The following is a 17,821-nucleotide window of genomic DNA, read 5'->3' as shown; positions in this document are numbered from 1 at the left end:
TTAAAAGCAAATTGGTGATTCAGGTGTTCTCCTCAGAAGATACGCTTAGAAATTTTCTAATGATTCATCATTGACTTAGAAATGAATGCATTGCAATTTATTATTGCCCAGATATGTAGGAATCTAGATGAAATGCTGATGTGTTTGCTAGACTTTGCATTTATCCTTTTGTGCAGGTGTGAATGGAAACAGGTGCTCTGAATCATCAACTCTTCTTGAGAAATACAAAATTGGGAAGGTTATTGGTGATGGGAATTTTGCAGTAGTCAAAGAGTGCATGGACAGGTGAGGATAATCATTTGTTCACCTACACATAACATTTCTTCCTTAGAGTCTATTCTTACCTGAATGTATGAATAAAATGCCTTCCTGGGAAACCTCTATTTCCCCCTTTCTGGAAAAGTCTGCTGTTCTGGAAAAGTTTGACCAGAAAAAATACAGGTATACACACAGAATATGAAGTTGCTTTGTATGCAGTTGAGGTGAGAGATTTATCATTTAAAAAATAAATGTATATAGCACTTACCTGTGTCAGGCACTGTTCTCAGTTAATACTTAGTTGTTTATACTAGTAGTTCAGGATACATGAGCTCTGACTCTGTTAAGATCAGAGTCAGCCAACTTTTGCCTATATTAAAATTATATTTTTGCTTATTCAGCTTCATTTTGTTTAAAGTCCTAAATTCTCAAATGGTAAGAAATCCATTCTTTTAAATTCCAGGCCTTTTTTAAACAATATAAAAACTGGAAAAAACTCAGATTAGAGTCTTTTTGTTTATAGACCAATGTCTGACCTGTTGTAAGTGGTAATTTTTATTATTTGTGGGGAATTTTCCAGAAAGTTGTAGGTACAGTTTTTCCATTTCGCCAGTCTCCAGTGAAGCTTCGGTGCCCCTTGTAGAGGACGCTTCCCTGCCCTCTATGTTGTTTGACTTAGCCCTGGTGCACAGCTTGTCTCCCAGGTAACAAATTAAGCAGCTAAAAATATGACCTCTGAAGACTCATTAGAAGTCTGAGTCTAGGGCGCCTGGGTGGCTCAGCTGGGTAAGCCTCCGAGTCTTGATTTTAGCTGAGGTCATGATCTTGTTGTCTCTGAGTTTGAGCCCCACATTGGACTCTCGCTGACAGCGCGGAGCCTGCTTGGGATACTTTCTCTCCCTCTCTCTCTGCCCCTCCCCTGCACATGCTCTAGTGTGCATGCTCTCTCACTCTCAAATAAGTAAAATATATATTAAAAAAAAGAAATCTGAATCCGTGTTTGGTTTATGTTATGGAGAAGTAATTTAAATGAACGTTATTCTTTTAAGGTCAGCTTCATCAGTATGTACTTTGACTATGTGGCAAAAACAGCTGGACTTGAGAGAACTAATATATTCCAAGAATACTGCTATATTCTTTGTTGAAGTGTTTTCCTATTCTAAAGGAAATTTTTTGGCGTGTTCAGATTAAATTATGTTAAAGGTGATTAAAAGCGAAATAACAACATCAACATTTGTATGTCCGAGTAAATGACCGATCTCTTTACTACCAGATATAAGCCTTGAAAGCTGTGGATAAAGTGACACCAGATGGAGTTTTGCTGAGAAATAGATATTGAAAGTCTAGGGCTTTTTAATCATTAATAGATTAATGTAAAGATATGTTGATAATAGAAAGTTCTCAGTTACTTTGATTCATTTTTCTTAATTTTATTCTGCCTCCTAAGAAAACTATTTTGAAATTTTAGTATGGAAGAAGTTCCTTGTCCAACTCTGATGCAATGTAAGTATTTTTAATATGTGAGTTATTTAATAATATTATAATTAATATTTATAAAAGAAGATTGACAGGGTGACTTTGGATTTTTCTTTTTTTTTAGGGGGAGTACCTTTCTCCCTGACCCCACTCAACATTGTTCCTGATGTACAGAGGAGGAAGCCAGTCCTTCTTCCCTGAATTTGTACTGTAGAGAAAATCAAGAATGATTGTATCTTTGATCTGTATCTTTAAATTGCCTTTCTCTGTTTGTTTCATAGGTCCACTGGAAAGGAATTTGCCCTGAAGATTATAGACAAAGCCAAATGTTGTGGAAAGGTACAGTATACATAAATGTTGTATCAAAGAAACTGAGAAACCTTGGTGTGAGGTGTTTGCTGGAATTTATGTGGACATTGACAAGGCCTTAACAGGAATAGGCCACTGATCAAAAATGGGGGAAGCACTATGAAGCTGGGGTTTTTTGTTTGTTTGTTTTTGTTTTGTCCTGTCATTGTTTCAAAAATTTAATCATAAAACAATAAATTGAGTTCATGTGGTCTTAGCTATCAAAAATGTAAGCTCTTTTCTTTGGGAGATGCCTATTTCCAAACCCAGCAATCCCCAGAAGATATATCAAGAACCGTGATGGGTCTAAGACTTTACCCTGCTTTCAAACTAACAAATTAGCCTGCTAGCTTTATGGATTCTAGCAGAAGACACCAGGTTGCTGGGTCAGTGACAGAAGACTTTATTCCTCATGGCACAAGAGGTGGCTTTGGTTCCCCGTAGCTCTCAAGTCCCACAAAAGTGATGCGGAAGGGCTGCGGCAGTTGCTGTGCACACAAGATGTTTCCATCACAGTTGAGGGTCCTCAAGCTTAATAAACCCCCAGTCTTATGAAGGGGCTCCTACCAAACCTGTCCAAATCTTGCCCCAGAGGAGAACTTTATTTTTATTACCATGGTCAGGAACCAAATCTGTCCTCTACCTCAGAGGGAGACCCTAACTGTACCCTTGGGAAGATAGTTTGTCACAAAAGCTGATGAAGATGTGCAGAAACACCATGAAGAATTGTCCTCCCCGCCCCCCGACACCAGATGAACTTTTTTCTCCTGTCCCACTCTTAAGCTGGGCTGGGAAAGATCAAATGATGAAGTGCTGCTGGAGTATTGCTAAGTTAATTATGTTTGAAAAATATTCTATAACAGGGATGACAAAGACTTTTTTAGATTACTTTCTGGTAGCATAGCATTTAAGAGAGCAAGTCTCTCGAACTCAGTAACACATGTGGCTATCTGAAATGTGGCTAGTCTGAACTGAAATGTAGATGTAAAATACACAGTAGACTTTTGAAGACTTAAAAAAAGAATGTGGTACCTCATTAATGTCTTTTGTATTTGACTGAATGTTTAAACAATAATACTTTGGAAAAATTGGGTTACATAAGTTACTTTATCTGCTTCCTTTTACATTTCTTAATGGGGACACAAGAAAATTTAGATTTGTATGTGTGGATCACATTATATTTCTGTTGAACAGTGCTGTTCTAGTGCCATATTGTATAAAGTTGAGTCTTGGTTCCATGCCTCTTTTTGTTCCGTTATCTTGGAAAAGTTACTTAATCCCTAAAATGTGGTTGTTAATAAAATCTAAGACACAAGGTCATCATGAGTATTAACTGAATTAAGATATGGAAAAAATGTAGAGAAGTATCAGTATATAGGAATTTAACACATATTAACGGTTAACATTATTAATATGCCACAGGAATTCAGAATTTATAATTAGAATTTGAAGTGATAGTAGTAATGTTATATTTATGAAACTCGTAAACTAGTCTTAATTGGATTTGTATAAAATTGTGAATTCTTAAAAAACTTAAAGTATTATTATTATGGTGAAGTTTCAGAAAGGCAAAAGGCACATTTGTCATATTTTTTTTTTTTTTTTGGCCACACTGTGACAGCTTATGAAGCTGAGGCTATCCGAAATGCCCCCCACCTTTTCTTTGAAGAATAAGGTTTTTTTTACAGTTAATTTTTCTTAAGTAATTCTGTGTGCTTTTACTTGTTCTAACAATGTTATTAAATTTTTAACTGCAAAGCCTTTTCCCCAGATGCAAGTGTTGCTCTTTCTGGTATGGTGTGTTTTAGGCAGAATGTGTCATAATTTTGGAAGCCCAGTTCTAAACAACTGTATTATTCAAAAAAGTAAAATAATAATAATAATAATAATAATAATAATAATCATTGCTATGGTAGGGATATTGTTTACCTGATTAAACTTTAAGCAGCTGTTTTAGTAGTTGAGAAAAAGCTCTTTATATGCAAAATGTTTTAATCTGGTACACTAAGTGTTGAGGCAAATGATTAGGTCACTTTAAACATTTGGATCTGTTTTTCCTTGTTATTAAATGTCATTCTATTTTTATAATTCATGATCATATACCTATTTGCATTCTTACATTTTGCTTATTTGAGCAACTATTTCAATATTGACTATATAAAATTATAATTTTATTTATTTATTTATTTAGACTTTTTTAAAAAGTTTATTTTGAGAGAGAGAGAGTGAGAGAATCCCAAGTAGGCTCCATGCTGTCAGCGCAGAGCCCAATGTGTGGCTTGATCCTATGAACTGTGAGATCATAACCTGAGCCAAAATCAAGAGTCAGATGCTTAACCAACTGAGCTACTCATGCACCCCTAAAATTATAATTTTAGCCCTTGCTTTGTTCCAAATAAGTTGCTTTTGCCATTTAATATTACTTTTAGAAAAAAAAAGGTATAGATAATTTGTTTTTAAAAACAAAATTTAGAGGGTGGTATAGTGGAATTAGCTACTATTCTGTGGTATTGTCAGTTACCTCTGCTTTGTGGGTTGTGCACAGAAAAATTAATGCTGACAATGATATTTGTGTTTTACTAAAATGTATAATCTATCCAGGCTTGGACATAGAAAAATTTTGCACATTACCTTTAATGCCTTGCTCAACAAGATATACCAGTTTCACTGATAAGAGAGATTCAGATTAAATAGCTTCCCAAAAGTCCCACAGAGGCAGAACAGTGATTGGAATTTTGTGCTAGTTGGTGCCATATCCTATTACATTAGCCAGTCTGCCATGTTCCCTATCCAAGTTCAATTTATTCACTTGTTCACTTAATAAGAACCTGGGAAAAAAGTGTTTAACCTTTCTGGCCTTCTGTTTGCTTTTCTGTAATTTCCATATACATTGTTAGATTGGTTTGCTCATGTTCCTAAAATTTAACGTGTGTGCAGGAAACTGCTAGGAAGAGTGTAATTTAGCATATAAATTAATACCAGTTCTGCAGAGAATGTTAGGGGAGTTTGGAGGTAGCACATGAGAGAGAAGTTAGGTGACCGGTGAAGATGCCAGAGAGCAAGCATTCGAGCTGGGCGTCGAGCAGTGGGGAGGATTTCAATAGGCAGCAAGGAAAACAAGGAAAGCAAGGAAGCTAGGAAAGCCTTCCAGGTGGCCTGCATGGCCTGAGCAAGGGCACAGAGGATGGAAAATGTGTTAGGTGCTTCTAAGTAGGAGGTTATTGCAAGCCGTGCTGTGGGGCCACATTTATGGACGCTGTTGAGAAGGCTGTGATGTGTGTAAATTTAAGAATTCTTCCATATCTAGTGGTCTAAATAATACTCATTCTAAATGATTATTTATTAAATTTGCACAGGGTATGAAGCTCTGAGCTTTCTGTTATGGTGCCGCATCCTTCGCTTGGGGATGCATCCTTCACTTCCCACAGTTATGTATTCATTATCTACATGTAATGGAACCTAGCGCAACGTAAACCCAAATGTATATTGTATTAGCTTCCTGAGACTGTTGGAATAAATTACCACAAACTTGGTGGCTTATAACAGCAGGAATTTATTCTCTCACAGTTCTGGAGGCCAGAAGTCTGAAATCCATGCTCCCTTTGGTGCTCTAGAGGAAAATCTGTTCTTTGAGTAGCTTCTGGTGGCTGATGGCATTCCTTGGCTTGTGGCCACGCCACTCCAACCTCTGCCTCTTGTCTTCACATCACTTTCTCTTCTATGTGTTTATTTTACCTCTTCTGTTTGTGAAATCTCCCTCTGTTTCCCTTCATAAGGACAATTGTGATGGTACCCAGATAGTCCAGAGTTATTTCCTCATTGCAGAATCCTTAATCACATCTGCAAAGACCCTTTCTCCAAATAAGGTACTCTTTACAAGTTCCAGGGGTTAGGCCTTGGTATCTGTGGGTGGCCATCATTCAATCCACTCCATACATCTACCACGGAAATCACATGGGGTGATCTGAACATTTTCTCTCTCTTACTGTATTATCCTCAGCAATACTCATTAAGCAGTGTGGATACCACCTGGAAAGTCACTGTTGGCCAAGAGCAATGTGCAATGTGCTTATTCACTCAGGCATTGCACAACTATGCTCGTTGCTGGAGAGCAAGGTTGAACAGAAGCTTCCAGACAGCAGGATGAGAGCAGTGGTTGGAACAGTGGGAATTGAGGAAAGTAAGAACAGTGCCTCACTCAGACATGGTTGAGTAGGGGAGTCTATTTAGAGGAGGAGAGGTCCAATCTAGACCTGAGGAATACATAGGAGTTCCCCCGAGGAGTGGAGGAGGTGGGTGGGAATTCCAGACAGAGAAAACTTTTGCAAATTTCTAGAGGTCCAAGTGAGAGATTGGTAATAGGGATAGAGGTGAAAGGATGGATTCAGAGGCTGTTGAGAAGGTCTCCTGGCAGGGATTTGGGATTGAGGGGCTGTTGGGAGCAGATGAGGGAAGGGCTTGGGGATTCCTGTCTGACTGGGACAGCCAAGTTCATTCAATGAGACAGAAGGCACAGGAGGAAAGGGCTGCTTTGTGGGGCTGGGGTGGGTGGAGACAAGATGATGAGTCTGGTTTGGGAGAGTTGTTTATTCCCTGATCCGTTTCTCTCTCCACCCCCACTCCCCCTTTTATACATTAAAAACCACCACAGCCAAAGATAAGGTGGTCTCCTTTGCCATGTTAGCAGTTTTCTTTGTTATTTACTCTCACTCAGAACCATGGACCACTGCCATGAAATGATTCATATGTAAATTATTTGGAGTTAGAATCCTGAATCACTTAACATGAATATGGTAGATGGCTGAATAATGTCAGTTCACTGCAGTTCAAGATAAAAGTGACGTTCATATTGCATTCAGAGATTTTTTTTCTGACAAATGTAATCTATAGAGTTTACATATTAGAAACAAAGATTACATGTGGGTTGCCTAAGAAATAGGAAGATGACATTTGGAAAGATTTTTATGGACTACTTTTGTTTTGCTTCCGATAATTAGTTTAAAAAGTGGATTGTTCCTTCCTAGACAGTTTTACAGGCATAGTTCAGAGGTTGGAAGACAAAGGCTAACATCTCCCACATTCCAACAGAAACATTCACTGTGTGCTTAGGATACAAGCCATTGTGGAGGAGAGTACTGAAGCTGAGATAACACACAGTGGTGGAGAAAATGTTGCAGGACCCGCTCAGTGTTTCCAGTGTAACACTGCCGGTGGTCCTGGGGGAGGTTCCATGATGCAGAAAGTTCCCAAGAAGACTTTCTCTTGAGCCCTTTATTGAAAAGGATAACTTTTGAAAGGTGTAGTCTCCTTAGGTGGTAGCCATCTTATTTTAACTCCAGTTTGAGAGAGCTCCTGGGGTACTGGTAATGGGGATTACTTTACATATGTCACTCTAAATTAGCATCACTAACAGAGCCTCTGAATAGAGGTAAATTTACAGACTCTTCCAACTTCAGAGGAGAACTGAAGTGATAGATCCATTTAGCCTGAAAACAAAATGCCTCTTTTACTGCGGTGGTAGTAACTCCTGTCATCTTGGCTTCATGTAGAGTGAATTAAGTGCATTTGCTCGCCTTTGCATGTCACAAAAGTACATCTAACTCTGCTTGTCAGTGCAATAAAAGACAAGCCTGGCACAGATGATCCAGAGGCCTCTAAGTAAGTGAAGAAATGTGGAGGGTTTGCTGAGTCTTTGTTTCTGTGTCCACAAGGAGTTGGCTGAGGGACCAAGGCACTGTCTGCTGCTTTGTGCTGTGGCTCTGTAACTTAGACATAGGAGTTTGGAAACAGGTAGGTGGCCCTGTCCCCAGCCCCCCAGCCATGGTGCGCTAGGGTCTGAGAACCGCCGCTCTTCCCAGAGATTTGGGAGCATTTGCTGAGTCTCAGGCTGGGCATAGACTTCCCACCCCTGCTCATTAAGGGGTATAGATTCTCCTCCCTGCACAAAGTCTAGTGTGGTTCTGAGTTACACCGCAACTCAGTGTAATACACCTCTAGTTTCTATCTTTTCAAGGAATCAAGTATTTTCAGCTTTGCAGCTGTCATTTTCACTTTGAAAAATTCTTTTTACTGAAGGATTCCTCTTTAAAAGGTTAGATATTGTGGAGCAGCTGGGTGGCTCAGTGGGTTGAGTGTCCGACTCTTGATCTCAGCTCAGGTCTTGATCTCAGGGTTGTGAGTTCAAGCCCCACCTTGGGCTCTGCACTGTGCATGAAGTCTACTTAATAATAATAATTAAAAAAAACAAGGTGATGTTGTGTAGCACAAAAAATGTGAGCTTGGATGTCAGAAAGCTAGGTTTGCATTTACCTCAAAAGGCTGTTCTAAGGATAAAGTGTTAAGACATTACACAAGTACTTCGCAAAGCGACTGACAAATAGTGACTAGATTCCTAGTAAATGTTGCTTCTTTTCCTACTTCTGTTTAGCATTTGCACTGTCATTTGCCAACACGGACTGAGTGATTACTTGGACAAGCACGGGGCATTCAATGCTCAGGAAACGCTCCACATGTGTGGGAGCTAGCACAGATATTCTGTGGATGCTATTCTTTTGTTATAATGTGTACTTCATCTATTGTCAGAGTATTTGAGGTGGCTTAGAGTAAAATGATATGTACACATGGATGCGTGAAGATAAGACAAGAACCTAAATGATATCTTGACCTAGAGATAATTCTCTTACTGCAGTGAACACTAAATTTGGTTCTGAGATTCATGATAGCAAAGGCAAAAGGGACGATATGAGGGACATACACACACATATGGGTATATACATATGTGTGCATGTAGGTAGCAAATGATATCTCTTAAACAGTAAGCTTTAGGTATAAGTTACATTTGAAAACCTATAATGTGTCAGAGGGCAGTTAGTTAATTTCACAGAGCATATCCTAAATTCAAAGTAATTCATTATTATAGCTACTGAGGATCAACAAATGTGATATTATTGAAATATTTTCATGTCTCATAATAAAGTAGAGCAATAGTTATACATGATTCATGGTTGGTATATCGAGAATAATTCCTTAATGCTGTGGGTAAACATTTTTGCTACAGTTGCTGATCCTGGCTGCATGACTCACAAGGATTGATAAGTAGTATTTTCAGGCAAGTGGTTAGAAATAAAATGAGAACCGTGGTCTCTATGGTACTCTGTTTTCTGATTTCTGAAATATAAGATAATAAGGAACATCCTTCTGGGGAATGATTCTATATCCAGCCATAGAGGAAAAACTTTTTTTTTCCCCTTTGTAAATTTCAACATGAAACCCAAATTCATATTAGTAATGGTTTAAAAACAACAAAAAATTTAATGCTCAAGTTGTATTCCATACACATGCAAATTTCCTTGTATACTTGATCTTAATTTTGAGTGTTACATTCACATTAAAAAAGTGGTTCCATATGAATCACTAAGCACAGTGCTGTGTGCCCAGGCTGCCAGTGTCATGACCTCTTAAGGTGTTGAAGAGATAAGAAGGCAGTATGTTTTATGTGCCAGGACAACACCATTGAGCCCTTTCAAGGGACATTTTGAAGATAATCAGTTCCTTTTTGTTGGTGACAATGACACGTCACACTGACTTGTCCTGTCCCTATGGAAACCAGCTTGGCCAGGGTTTGGTTTGCTTTGCGCCAAGGGGGATGCTTCCCGTCTGCAGACTATGCACCCTCCAGGTTATAGAAATCAGGCAGATGGTTCTGTGGTGTCTGATCCACCTCTCTAACCCCTTCCTTTGACAGGAGCACCTGATTGAGAATGAAGTGTCAATCCTGCGCAGGGTGAAACATCCAAATATCATCATGCTGGTTGAAGAGATGGAAACAGCTACTGAGCTCTTTCTGGTGATGGAATTGGTCAAAGTAAGAGGATGGAGAGATGTCAGGAGATTTCATTGGTGCCAAATCCCAAGACTTAACCATGTTCTTGAAGGACCTAATTGGAAAAAATGATCTCCTACCTTGAAACTTTCATTATTTATCATCATTTTTCATGGCACTTATGTCATTTTTTCATCTGCTCCAGGCTGATGAACCTTCTTTGTTACCTTCACAGGATTGTCACTATTGACATTTTGCTGTGTTCTTTTTTATGTGTCCATTAGGGTGGGGATCTCTTTGATGCAATTACCTCTTCAACCAAGTACACTGAGAGAGATGGCAGCGCGATGGTGTACAACCTGGCCAACGCCCTCAGGTATCTTCATGGCCTCAGCATTGTGCACAGAGACATCAAGCCAGAGAACCTCTTGGTACGTCATCTCTGCTGTTTTTGTTCCAATTCATACCTCTCTCCCTTTAAAATGACATGATCTCATGCAAACAGTATCATTTCAGAGTCTATACCAATCCTGCAATAAGGGATTGAGAGAATTTAAATGAAGGGACTCAGCATGACTCAAGTTAGTGACCAGTGACCATAAAGCATTAATGGATTTCTTGAATTGATATGTATTTCTGTATTTATTGTTTATCAGACATTAGAAAACACGTTTGCATTTACGTTTTTTTTTTTTTTTAAGTTTATTTATTTTGAGAGAGAAAGAGAAAGAAGGGGGCAGAGAGAGAGGAAGACAGAGAATCCCAAGCAGGCTCCACACTGACAGCACAGAACCTGATGTGGGGCTTGAACCCATGAACTGTGAGATCATGACTTGAGCCAAAACCAAGAGTTGGTTGCTTAATGGACTGAGCTACCCAGGCACCCCACATTTACATCTATGTTTTGATTGATGGTACTGACTAAAGAAAGGTGAGAAGGAAAATTATTTTATGAGGTAAAAATTCTGAAGAATAAATCAGAGAATGAGAAGCTTATAGGAGGCGAAAGTAGAATATGACGGTTTGTTTACATGCAGAACAGAACTTTGGGAATAATTTAGTCCATTTATCTCAGCTTTACAGGTACAGAAATTGAGACTCAGATGTTGATTTTTCTTGTTTACACGTCTTATTTGTCCCACTGTTCTACAGAAGAAAGTCTGTGGCACTTGGAGGGTCTCATAATCTGGTCCCAGTTTACCTTTTTAGTCTCTTCTCCTGTTACCGACCCTTCCCCACCCATCTGGCCAGAGTGACACTCACCTTCATATCATATTTAGCACACCTCCATGGTGGCCTTAATAAACACAGCTTACTAATTGGGCTAATCTTTGTGTCCACATTGTAGAGGAATTTTAGAGAAGCTGATAAGGGACTTCTTCACACATTCCCCCCAGACACAAACAAGACCATTTTTTCCCCTCTATTTCTACCTTTCAGGGCTGAGTATCATCATCGTTACTTCTTAGGTGAGGTTATCTGAGTATTTTATATCATGATAATACAAATCCAAGTTTTCCTGTCCTTACTCATTAGACTGAACTTTATCAATACCATTACATATCATTGCTTATTTCCATACTGGTCTACATTTGAAATGCTACCTCTCCCAGCAATGTGGCAAATGTATTCATCTTATAAGGCACTGAGCAAAAGGCCTGTCCTCTCTGACGTCATTCCTGACTCCCTGGACCGAGTCAGTCATGGCCACCTCTAGTTTTGCTCTACATGCCCTGATGTGGTGAGTTTATCATGTGCTTGTCTGTCTCCTTCTGTAGGTAAGCACCATTAAGGGCAAGGTATGTATCTTAATTATTTTTATGTCGTCAGTGCCTTGGACAGTTTCAAGGAAACACGCTGTGGTGGATGTGGAGTAAATGGTTGTTGACTAACCATTGACAGTCACTTAGCTAGCTAGCAGTGAGCACTCACTCAAACACAGGTCTTTATAACTTGTCTCGTACTTGTACTATACAAATAATTGTGGAAAGGAATATGCATTGATGTTTAGGATTTAAGGCCATCCTGGGGGCTTTCTGCTAATCCAGAGTATCCGTTTTCCTCTTTTGGTAATATCATTTGATGATTTCTGAGTATCCATTTAAAAGTATATGAGCTTTTTCCTTCCTGTCTTCTGCCTTGAGGAATTGTGTTCCATGTCTAGATTTTCCTCTTAGGAAAATAAATCTCCCTTCTCTGTAAAACAGGATGTATGATGGACTTCGTTTTATGATCTCTAAGGAGGACTGAGCCTCAGGATAGAAGTGAGAATGTGGTGTTCTCCCCTCAAAACAGTCTTCTCACCTGTTACAGGCCCAGGTTCCTCCACCAGGTGACGAAGGTTGGCCAGGGGCTTCACAAGCAACGGTGACAGGGCTTTCTCTGGCAGCGGCCAGACATAAATGCCATGGTATTAATGAGGATGCCTCCTTTATTTCTCCCTTCTGTCCATGGCCCACCTCACGCTGGTGGCTGCATGTACTGATGTTTTCTGAAAATACAGACCTGCAGGTCTCTAGGGACAATCGGTTTCTGTGGCACCAGCCTATTCTGTAGCTTTGAATGTCGAGGCCCTGTGAGGAAGGCAACTGAGGCATTAGTGAACTTGCCTGTAAACCAGCGAATGTGCATTTCCCAGCTCATTGATTCCACTCTCCCCTCCCATGTCTTCTCTCGTTTACTCACAATGTGTATACCATCTCAGAATCTGATACCTTATCCTTTTATCACGCATCAAAGGAAGAGAATATGATGGAGATGGGTGTCTCCAAGATGATGTGTCTCAGAATATAACCAAGAAATTGGAATCAACTTTGTTGTCTAGTCTCACTTGCCCTAGATGAGTCTTCACCCCTCTTCAAGACCTGCACCAGCCCCAGTGTGCTACCCAAAAGGGAAGGAAGGAGGATATCTGGATGAGGCTAATGTGTGCTCTAAAAGGGTCAGGCTTTGGAAACCTTACCTGCACATATCTAAGTAAAATATGTACCTGCCATTGAAAATTGAACTCGACCACTCTGCAGATTCTAGATTGAGTCAGCAGGTCAGAATTGCCCTAGGATGAGAAAGTGCCATTGAGGCACTAGAAGTAAGTACACAGAGTGACCATCGGCCTCTCCCTACTCTAAAAATGGATACCATTTTTAAACAGCAGAGCATTCAGACATCTGATTTGCATCCCCTTCTCTGGTAGCGGTGTCATAATTTAAAACCCTGCCAGCAGAGATGTATGGGTCGGCGTGTCAGGGAGCACTGGGGTGGCCATTAATGCTGTGAGTTACAGCCTGGTGGTGCCCTGTCAGACTTAACTATGAGAGACCAGTGATAAATTCCGCTTTTCCGGGAGTTCTGGGGACCGAGGAGAGAAGAGGGTTGGTTTCTCCTATTTGAAGCCCTTCTAAATCATTATGTTGACATTTTATTTAGAGAACGTGCAGCGTTTACTCCGTATGTGGGATCTACATTCCTCACATTTTTAACTTTTGCATTCTGAGTGCAACTTTTGACAGAGCATCTCTCAGCTTGTGGTGGGGCATTTGAACACCACAGGGCTAGAATTCTCACAGTTGTGATTGCTTAAATTCACTCAGAATCTGCGTAGGGGTGCAGGCTGCAGCCGGGGTTCTGCCAGGCCTACTCTCACTTTCAGACACAGAATCTGTTGCAGGATGGTGTAGTGGGATGGTAATGGTTTTGGTTGGAATCCCCACTTGGTAGCTACTGGTAACTTGAGTTCTCTATGCCTCAGTTTCCTCATCTGAAAAACACGGATAACAGTTACTTTCCTAATCACCCAGGGAGGTGACTCTGAGGTCCAGTGAGATAATGTGTGGGAAAATATTGGCATCTCTGGAGTTCTGTGAGGATGTCAGTAACTGGGGAGAGAACTAAGCACACTGCCAGAACAGAAGGCCTTTCTCTGGGGTCCCTATGCATTTGTCCACCTCTTTTTTAAAACCATTCTCTGAAAGGAAAGCCATATGTGTTTATATGTCAGTGTCATTCTCTTAAAGCTGTGTACAAATGTGTGTCTATATGTGTAGATTTATAGATATTTTTTTCTGCTTTGAAGAGACTCTCCAGCTAATATTTGAAATTTACTCATATTATCTTTCACATATTTGCCTCTGTGTCAAGTATTGTGGAGAAATGAATCAGATGAAATATTTTTCAGGCTTGTCTGCTCCTTATGACACTTCTCTTTAGATGTTTAGCTGAGGATAGGATGCCAGTTGCCCAGACATAATTCAGTGATTATAAACTGTTCAGTACCTTTCTGTTTATGCTTCTGCATCTGACTCTGAATTCCTTATAGGGGATATGAGAAATGGGGCTTCAGGGACTTCTGAGTGTCTACAGCAACCCTCAAGTACCCATAGGCATCCCTAAATTGCATGTTGAAAGTAAACACTATTTTTCAAAAAAATGTACCTAACGAGTGTATTTTAAATTTGCAAAAACAAAATAACAATGACATTAATAAAACTTTTTTTTTTACTTTCATGATATAGACATTTAAAATTATAATTTTGCTTAGAATGTTCTTATCACTGCAATTACTTAGGGAATTTCTGAAGTCTGGGTTTCAGTAAATGCATCATAAATTCTAACTGTAATTCTCTATATCAGATTGTTCTCGTTAATGTTTACATTAAACATAATGGATGGAAGGTCGTCCTTAGACCCTGGCATGACTGAGAACTTGGTTTCTGTTGCTTTAGGCTAAATCATTAGTAGCTTTGAATATGCCTCTGCTGAGTTGTGGCTGACTCAGAATGATAAATATCTGTGAGCCTCACCATTACTCCCATGAAACTTGAAAGTCATAAAGATGTATGCTGGGGATGTATACTTAGTACATAAATGTGGAAGCAGTTATTAAATACTATGGTGAAAAACATTCTTCTTTCACTTGATGAGGGCATCACAGGTAAGGAAGGTATTTAAGTGCCATGCTTTTTAAATGCCTGTACAAATTGGGTATCGCTGACAAGGGGGAGCCCTGACGTGCTTGATGCTTTTTAATGATGTCTATATAAATCACTCCCCCTCATTGAGTATCAGATTAATGGACAATGTTGTTAACATGCTTATCTTGAAAAAACATAATTTTCTAAATTTTTCATCCTTTAGTGAGTAAGCGGCTTGGGTGAGAATCTGGCTCAGTTCATAGTGATATGTGAGGAAAAACAAACTAAATAGGACTAAAATATAAAAATAGAGAAAGACATTACATTAGTAAAGATTAGTTCTCTGCAGTTGCTCTTCTCTGAAATTCACTGTTTTCAGAATGGACATCCAAGAGATGAATAGGTTAAAGATTACATAGTTAAATCTAAAAACCATCTACTTAGAATGTGACTCTCAGACTTTTATCCCCAAAGGAGAATTTGCTTATGTATAAAATTTCCTAATTATAGAACCAACACATGTTCATTGTAAACGTTTTAGAAACCAGTGAAAAGTATAAAGAACAAAGCTGAAGTAATCTTTGGTGTTACCACCTAGAAATAAACTGAACATTTGGGTGTGTTGTATTGAATATATAATTTTGAATGTTCTTTTTATGTAATATAGTGAATATTTTCCATAGGATTAGTACTTATTTGAAATGTGCTTATTAGTGACTGTATAGTATTTTATCATAGGAATGTTCCATGATTTATGAAGTCATTGTCCTGTTAGCCATTTATGTTTTTCCAGTTTTTAAAAACATAGATAAATTCTGAGATTAGTGGCTTTGTGTGTAACCTTTGGGTTCATCTGTATTCCCTTAGGGTTGGTTCTTAGAAGTAGATTTACTGGATCAAGGCTTATAAATAATTTAAAGAAATTTACATGTTGCTGAAATGTTTTCTAGGAAGATTGCTTCCGTTTAAGCAAAAAGCACGCACGTCTTCACCAGCATTGTTAAACTGTTTCCAGTATAATTAGTTGATTTCATCAGCCAGTCCTTCCAGGAAAAGGAAGGAACCTTCACTGAGCCCTGCTCTGAGCTTGGTCTCTTGACACCACCCCTGTGAGTTAGGGACTAGTCTCATCCCACTTCACAGGTGAAGAACATGCACAGGGTGGTTTTTGAAGGTCACTCAACCAGAAAATGGCAGAGGTTATTCAGGCTCAGGCTGTTTGATCCCAAAGTTTACTTTCTTTCCAAACTTCCAAAGTTTTTCATTATGTGATATTTATATTCATCATTGACTGTTCAGAGAACAAGTCTTGATTTTATTTTCTAAACATGACTGAGATTAAAGTAATGGTGCAGGTAATAGACTCTCCCACCCTCCACCTTCCCAGGAGGAGTGTGGAGGACACAGTCCAGGAGGGTTAACTCCAGGACAGTTAATAAACACCATTTCGGAGTCTCGCAAGTACTTCACACTCAGTGAGGATGTAGTCAAGTTCCGTTTCCTGCTGTCTAGGCCACACTGGGTAAGCAGCTACCTACACCCCTAACTGCCGTGGCAGCATGCACACATATTCATTATACTCCTAGATAAGGAACTTTTTAAAAAAGTTATTTATTTATTTTGACAGAGAGAGAGAGAGAAAGAATCCCAAGCAAGCTCCGTACTGTCTGCACAGAGCCCCACACAGGGCTCAAAATCACGAACCATGAGATCATGCCCTGAGCTGAAGTTGGACACTTAACCAACTGAGCCACCCAGATGCCCCAAGATAAGGAACTTTGTACATAGATGGAAGATACTGTCTTCTGTATTTCACACAATCATGCAAAATGTCTAAAGAAAACTTAGAACTTTAGAGCATCAGAAGTAAACAATGGTATTATTATCAACAAGGAGAGATTTTTTTTTAACTTATTAATCAATGTTGTTTCTATCTAGTTCCAAGGGCCCCTTTGGAATCATTGAGAAAAGAAACTACTTCTGATTATTGGCTGGTTTCTGTTCCAGGTGTGTGAATATCCTGATGGAACCAAGTCCTTGAAGCTGGGAGACTTTGGTCTGGCCACTGTGGTGGAAGGCCCTTTATACACAGTCTGTGGCACACCAACTTATGTGGCTCCAGAAATAATTGCTGAAACCGGGTAAGACTCCTGGTGGCTTTGGTTAGTACTTGAATTTTGGTGGAAAAAGGTGTGTTTTGCTGCTCCGGCTGCTGTGTATTCACATTCCTCCTGGGAAGGTGGAGGGTAGGAGAGTCTATTACCTGCACCATGACTTTAATCTCAGGAACTGAGGTGTGTGCTTCTGTGTCCAGGAGCTCTAGGCCTGGACTTTTGTCCCAGGGCCAGTCTTGGAAATATGGCAACAGTTCCCAATATTGTGGTTAGCTCCGGAGAAGAGTAGATGTTCCTGTCCAAAGGGCAGTTAATTCTTTTGTGTGAAATGAGTGGTTTGACACAGAGGAAGCCCTCCGTCATAACAAACAAAGGCAACTACTCCAGTAATTTGGAGGGTTCCTGGGAGTAATATCATTATTTCTTCCCTCCACCCACTTTGTTTTCTCAGCTATGGCCTGAAGGTGGATATTTGGGCGGCAGGCGTGATCACATACATACTTCTCTGTGGATTCCCTCCATTCCGAAGGTCAGTGGCTCTTTGAGTAACAATATCTGAATTGTAAACTCTCCCTTTGGTCAGGAAGCAGGCATTCTCATCCTGGCAATCAGGACCAGAATCTGGTCAATAAAAATGTCAGTTAAGGAGTGCCTGGGTGGCTCAGTTGGTCGGGCAGCCGACTTCAGCTCAGGTCATGAACTTTAAAAAAAAAAAAAAAATTAAAAAAAATGTCAGTTAAAAATTATATAAACATACCTTTTACTTTTTTTCTTAATTTACAACCCATTAATGGATATTCCTTGACCACACTTCTGATGTGAGGTCAAGGCCTTTGTTTGGTATATGGTCCTCTGAATTTCTTGTCACTCTTCTGTAAAACACACCAAATCAT

General features: G+C 39.5%; 1 protein-coding gene across 10 annotated transcripts in view; it reads left to right on the top strand.

Annotated features, from left to right (window-relative positions):
• The window catches only part of DCLK2 (doublecortin like kinase 2), a 152,701-nt gene that overhangs the window by 119,508 nt on the left and 15,372 nt on the right, over positions 1-17,821 (top strand). For all 10 annotated transcript variants that reach the window (XR_003423064.2, XR_003423063.2, XR_008296076.1 and 7 more), the window contains 6 exons: positions 177-285; positions 2,016-2,073; positions 9,827-9,946; positions 10,189-10,335; positions 16,822-16,955; positions 17,380-17,457. Coding sequence is in view for 7 of the 10 variants with exons in the window: in XM_027067051.2 (XP_026922852.2) it covers positions 177-285; positions 2,016-2,073; positions 9,827-9,946; positions 10,189-10,335; positions 16,822-16,955; positions 17,380-17,457 (646 nt within the window). In the remaining 3 variants the exon portion in view is untranslated. The remainder of the gene's footprint in view (positions 1-176; positions 286-2,015; positions 2,074-9,826; positions 9,947-10,188; positions 10,336-16,821; positions 16,956-17,379; positions 17,458-17,821) is intronic.

The sequence above is a fragment of the Acinonyx jubatus genome, chromosome B1 (genome assembly GCF_027475565.1).
Source record: "Acinonyx jubatus isolate Ajub_Pintada_27869175 chromosome B1, VMU_Ajub_asm_v1.0, whole genome shotgun sequence".
In the NCBI taxonomy this organism is placed as follows: Eukaryota; Metazoa; Chordata; class Mammalia; order Carnivora; family Felidae; genus Acinonyx; species Acinonyx jubatus.
The sequence above is the reverse complement of the archived record's forward strand: the minus strand, read 5'-3'. Positions and strand labels throughout refer to the sequence as shown.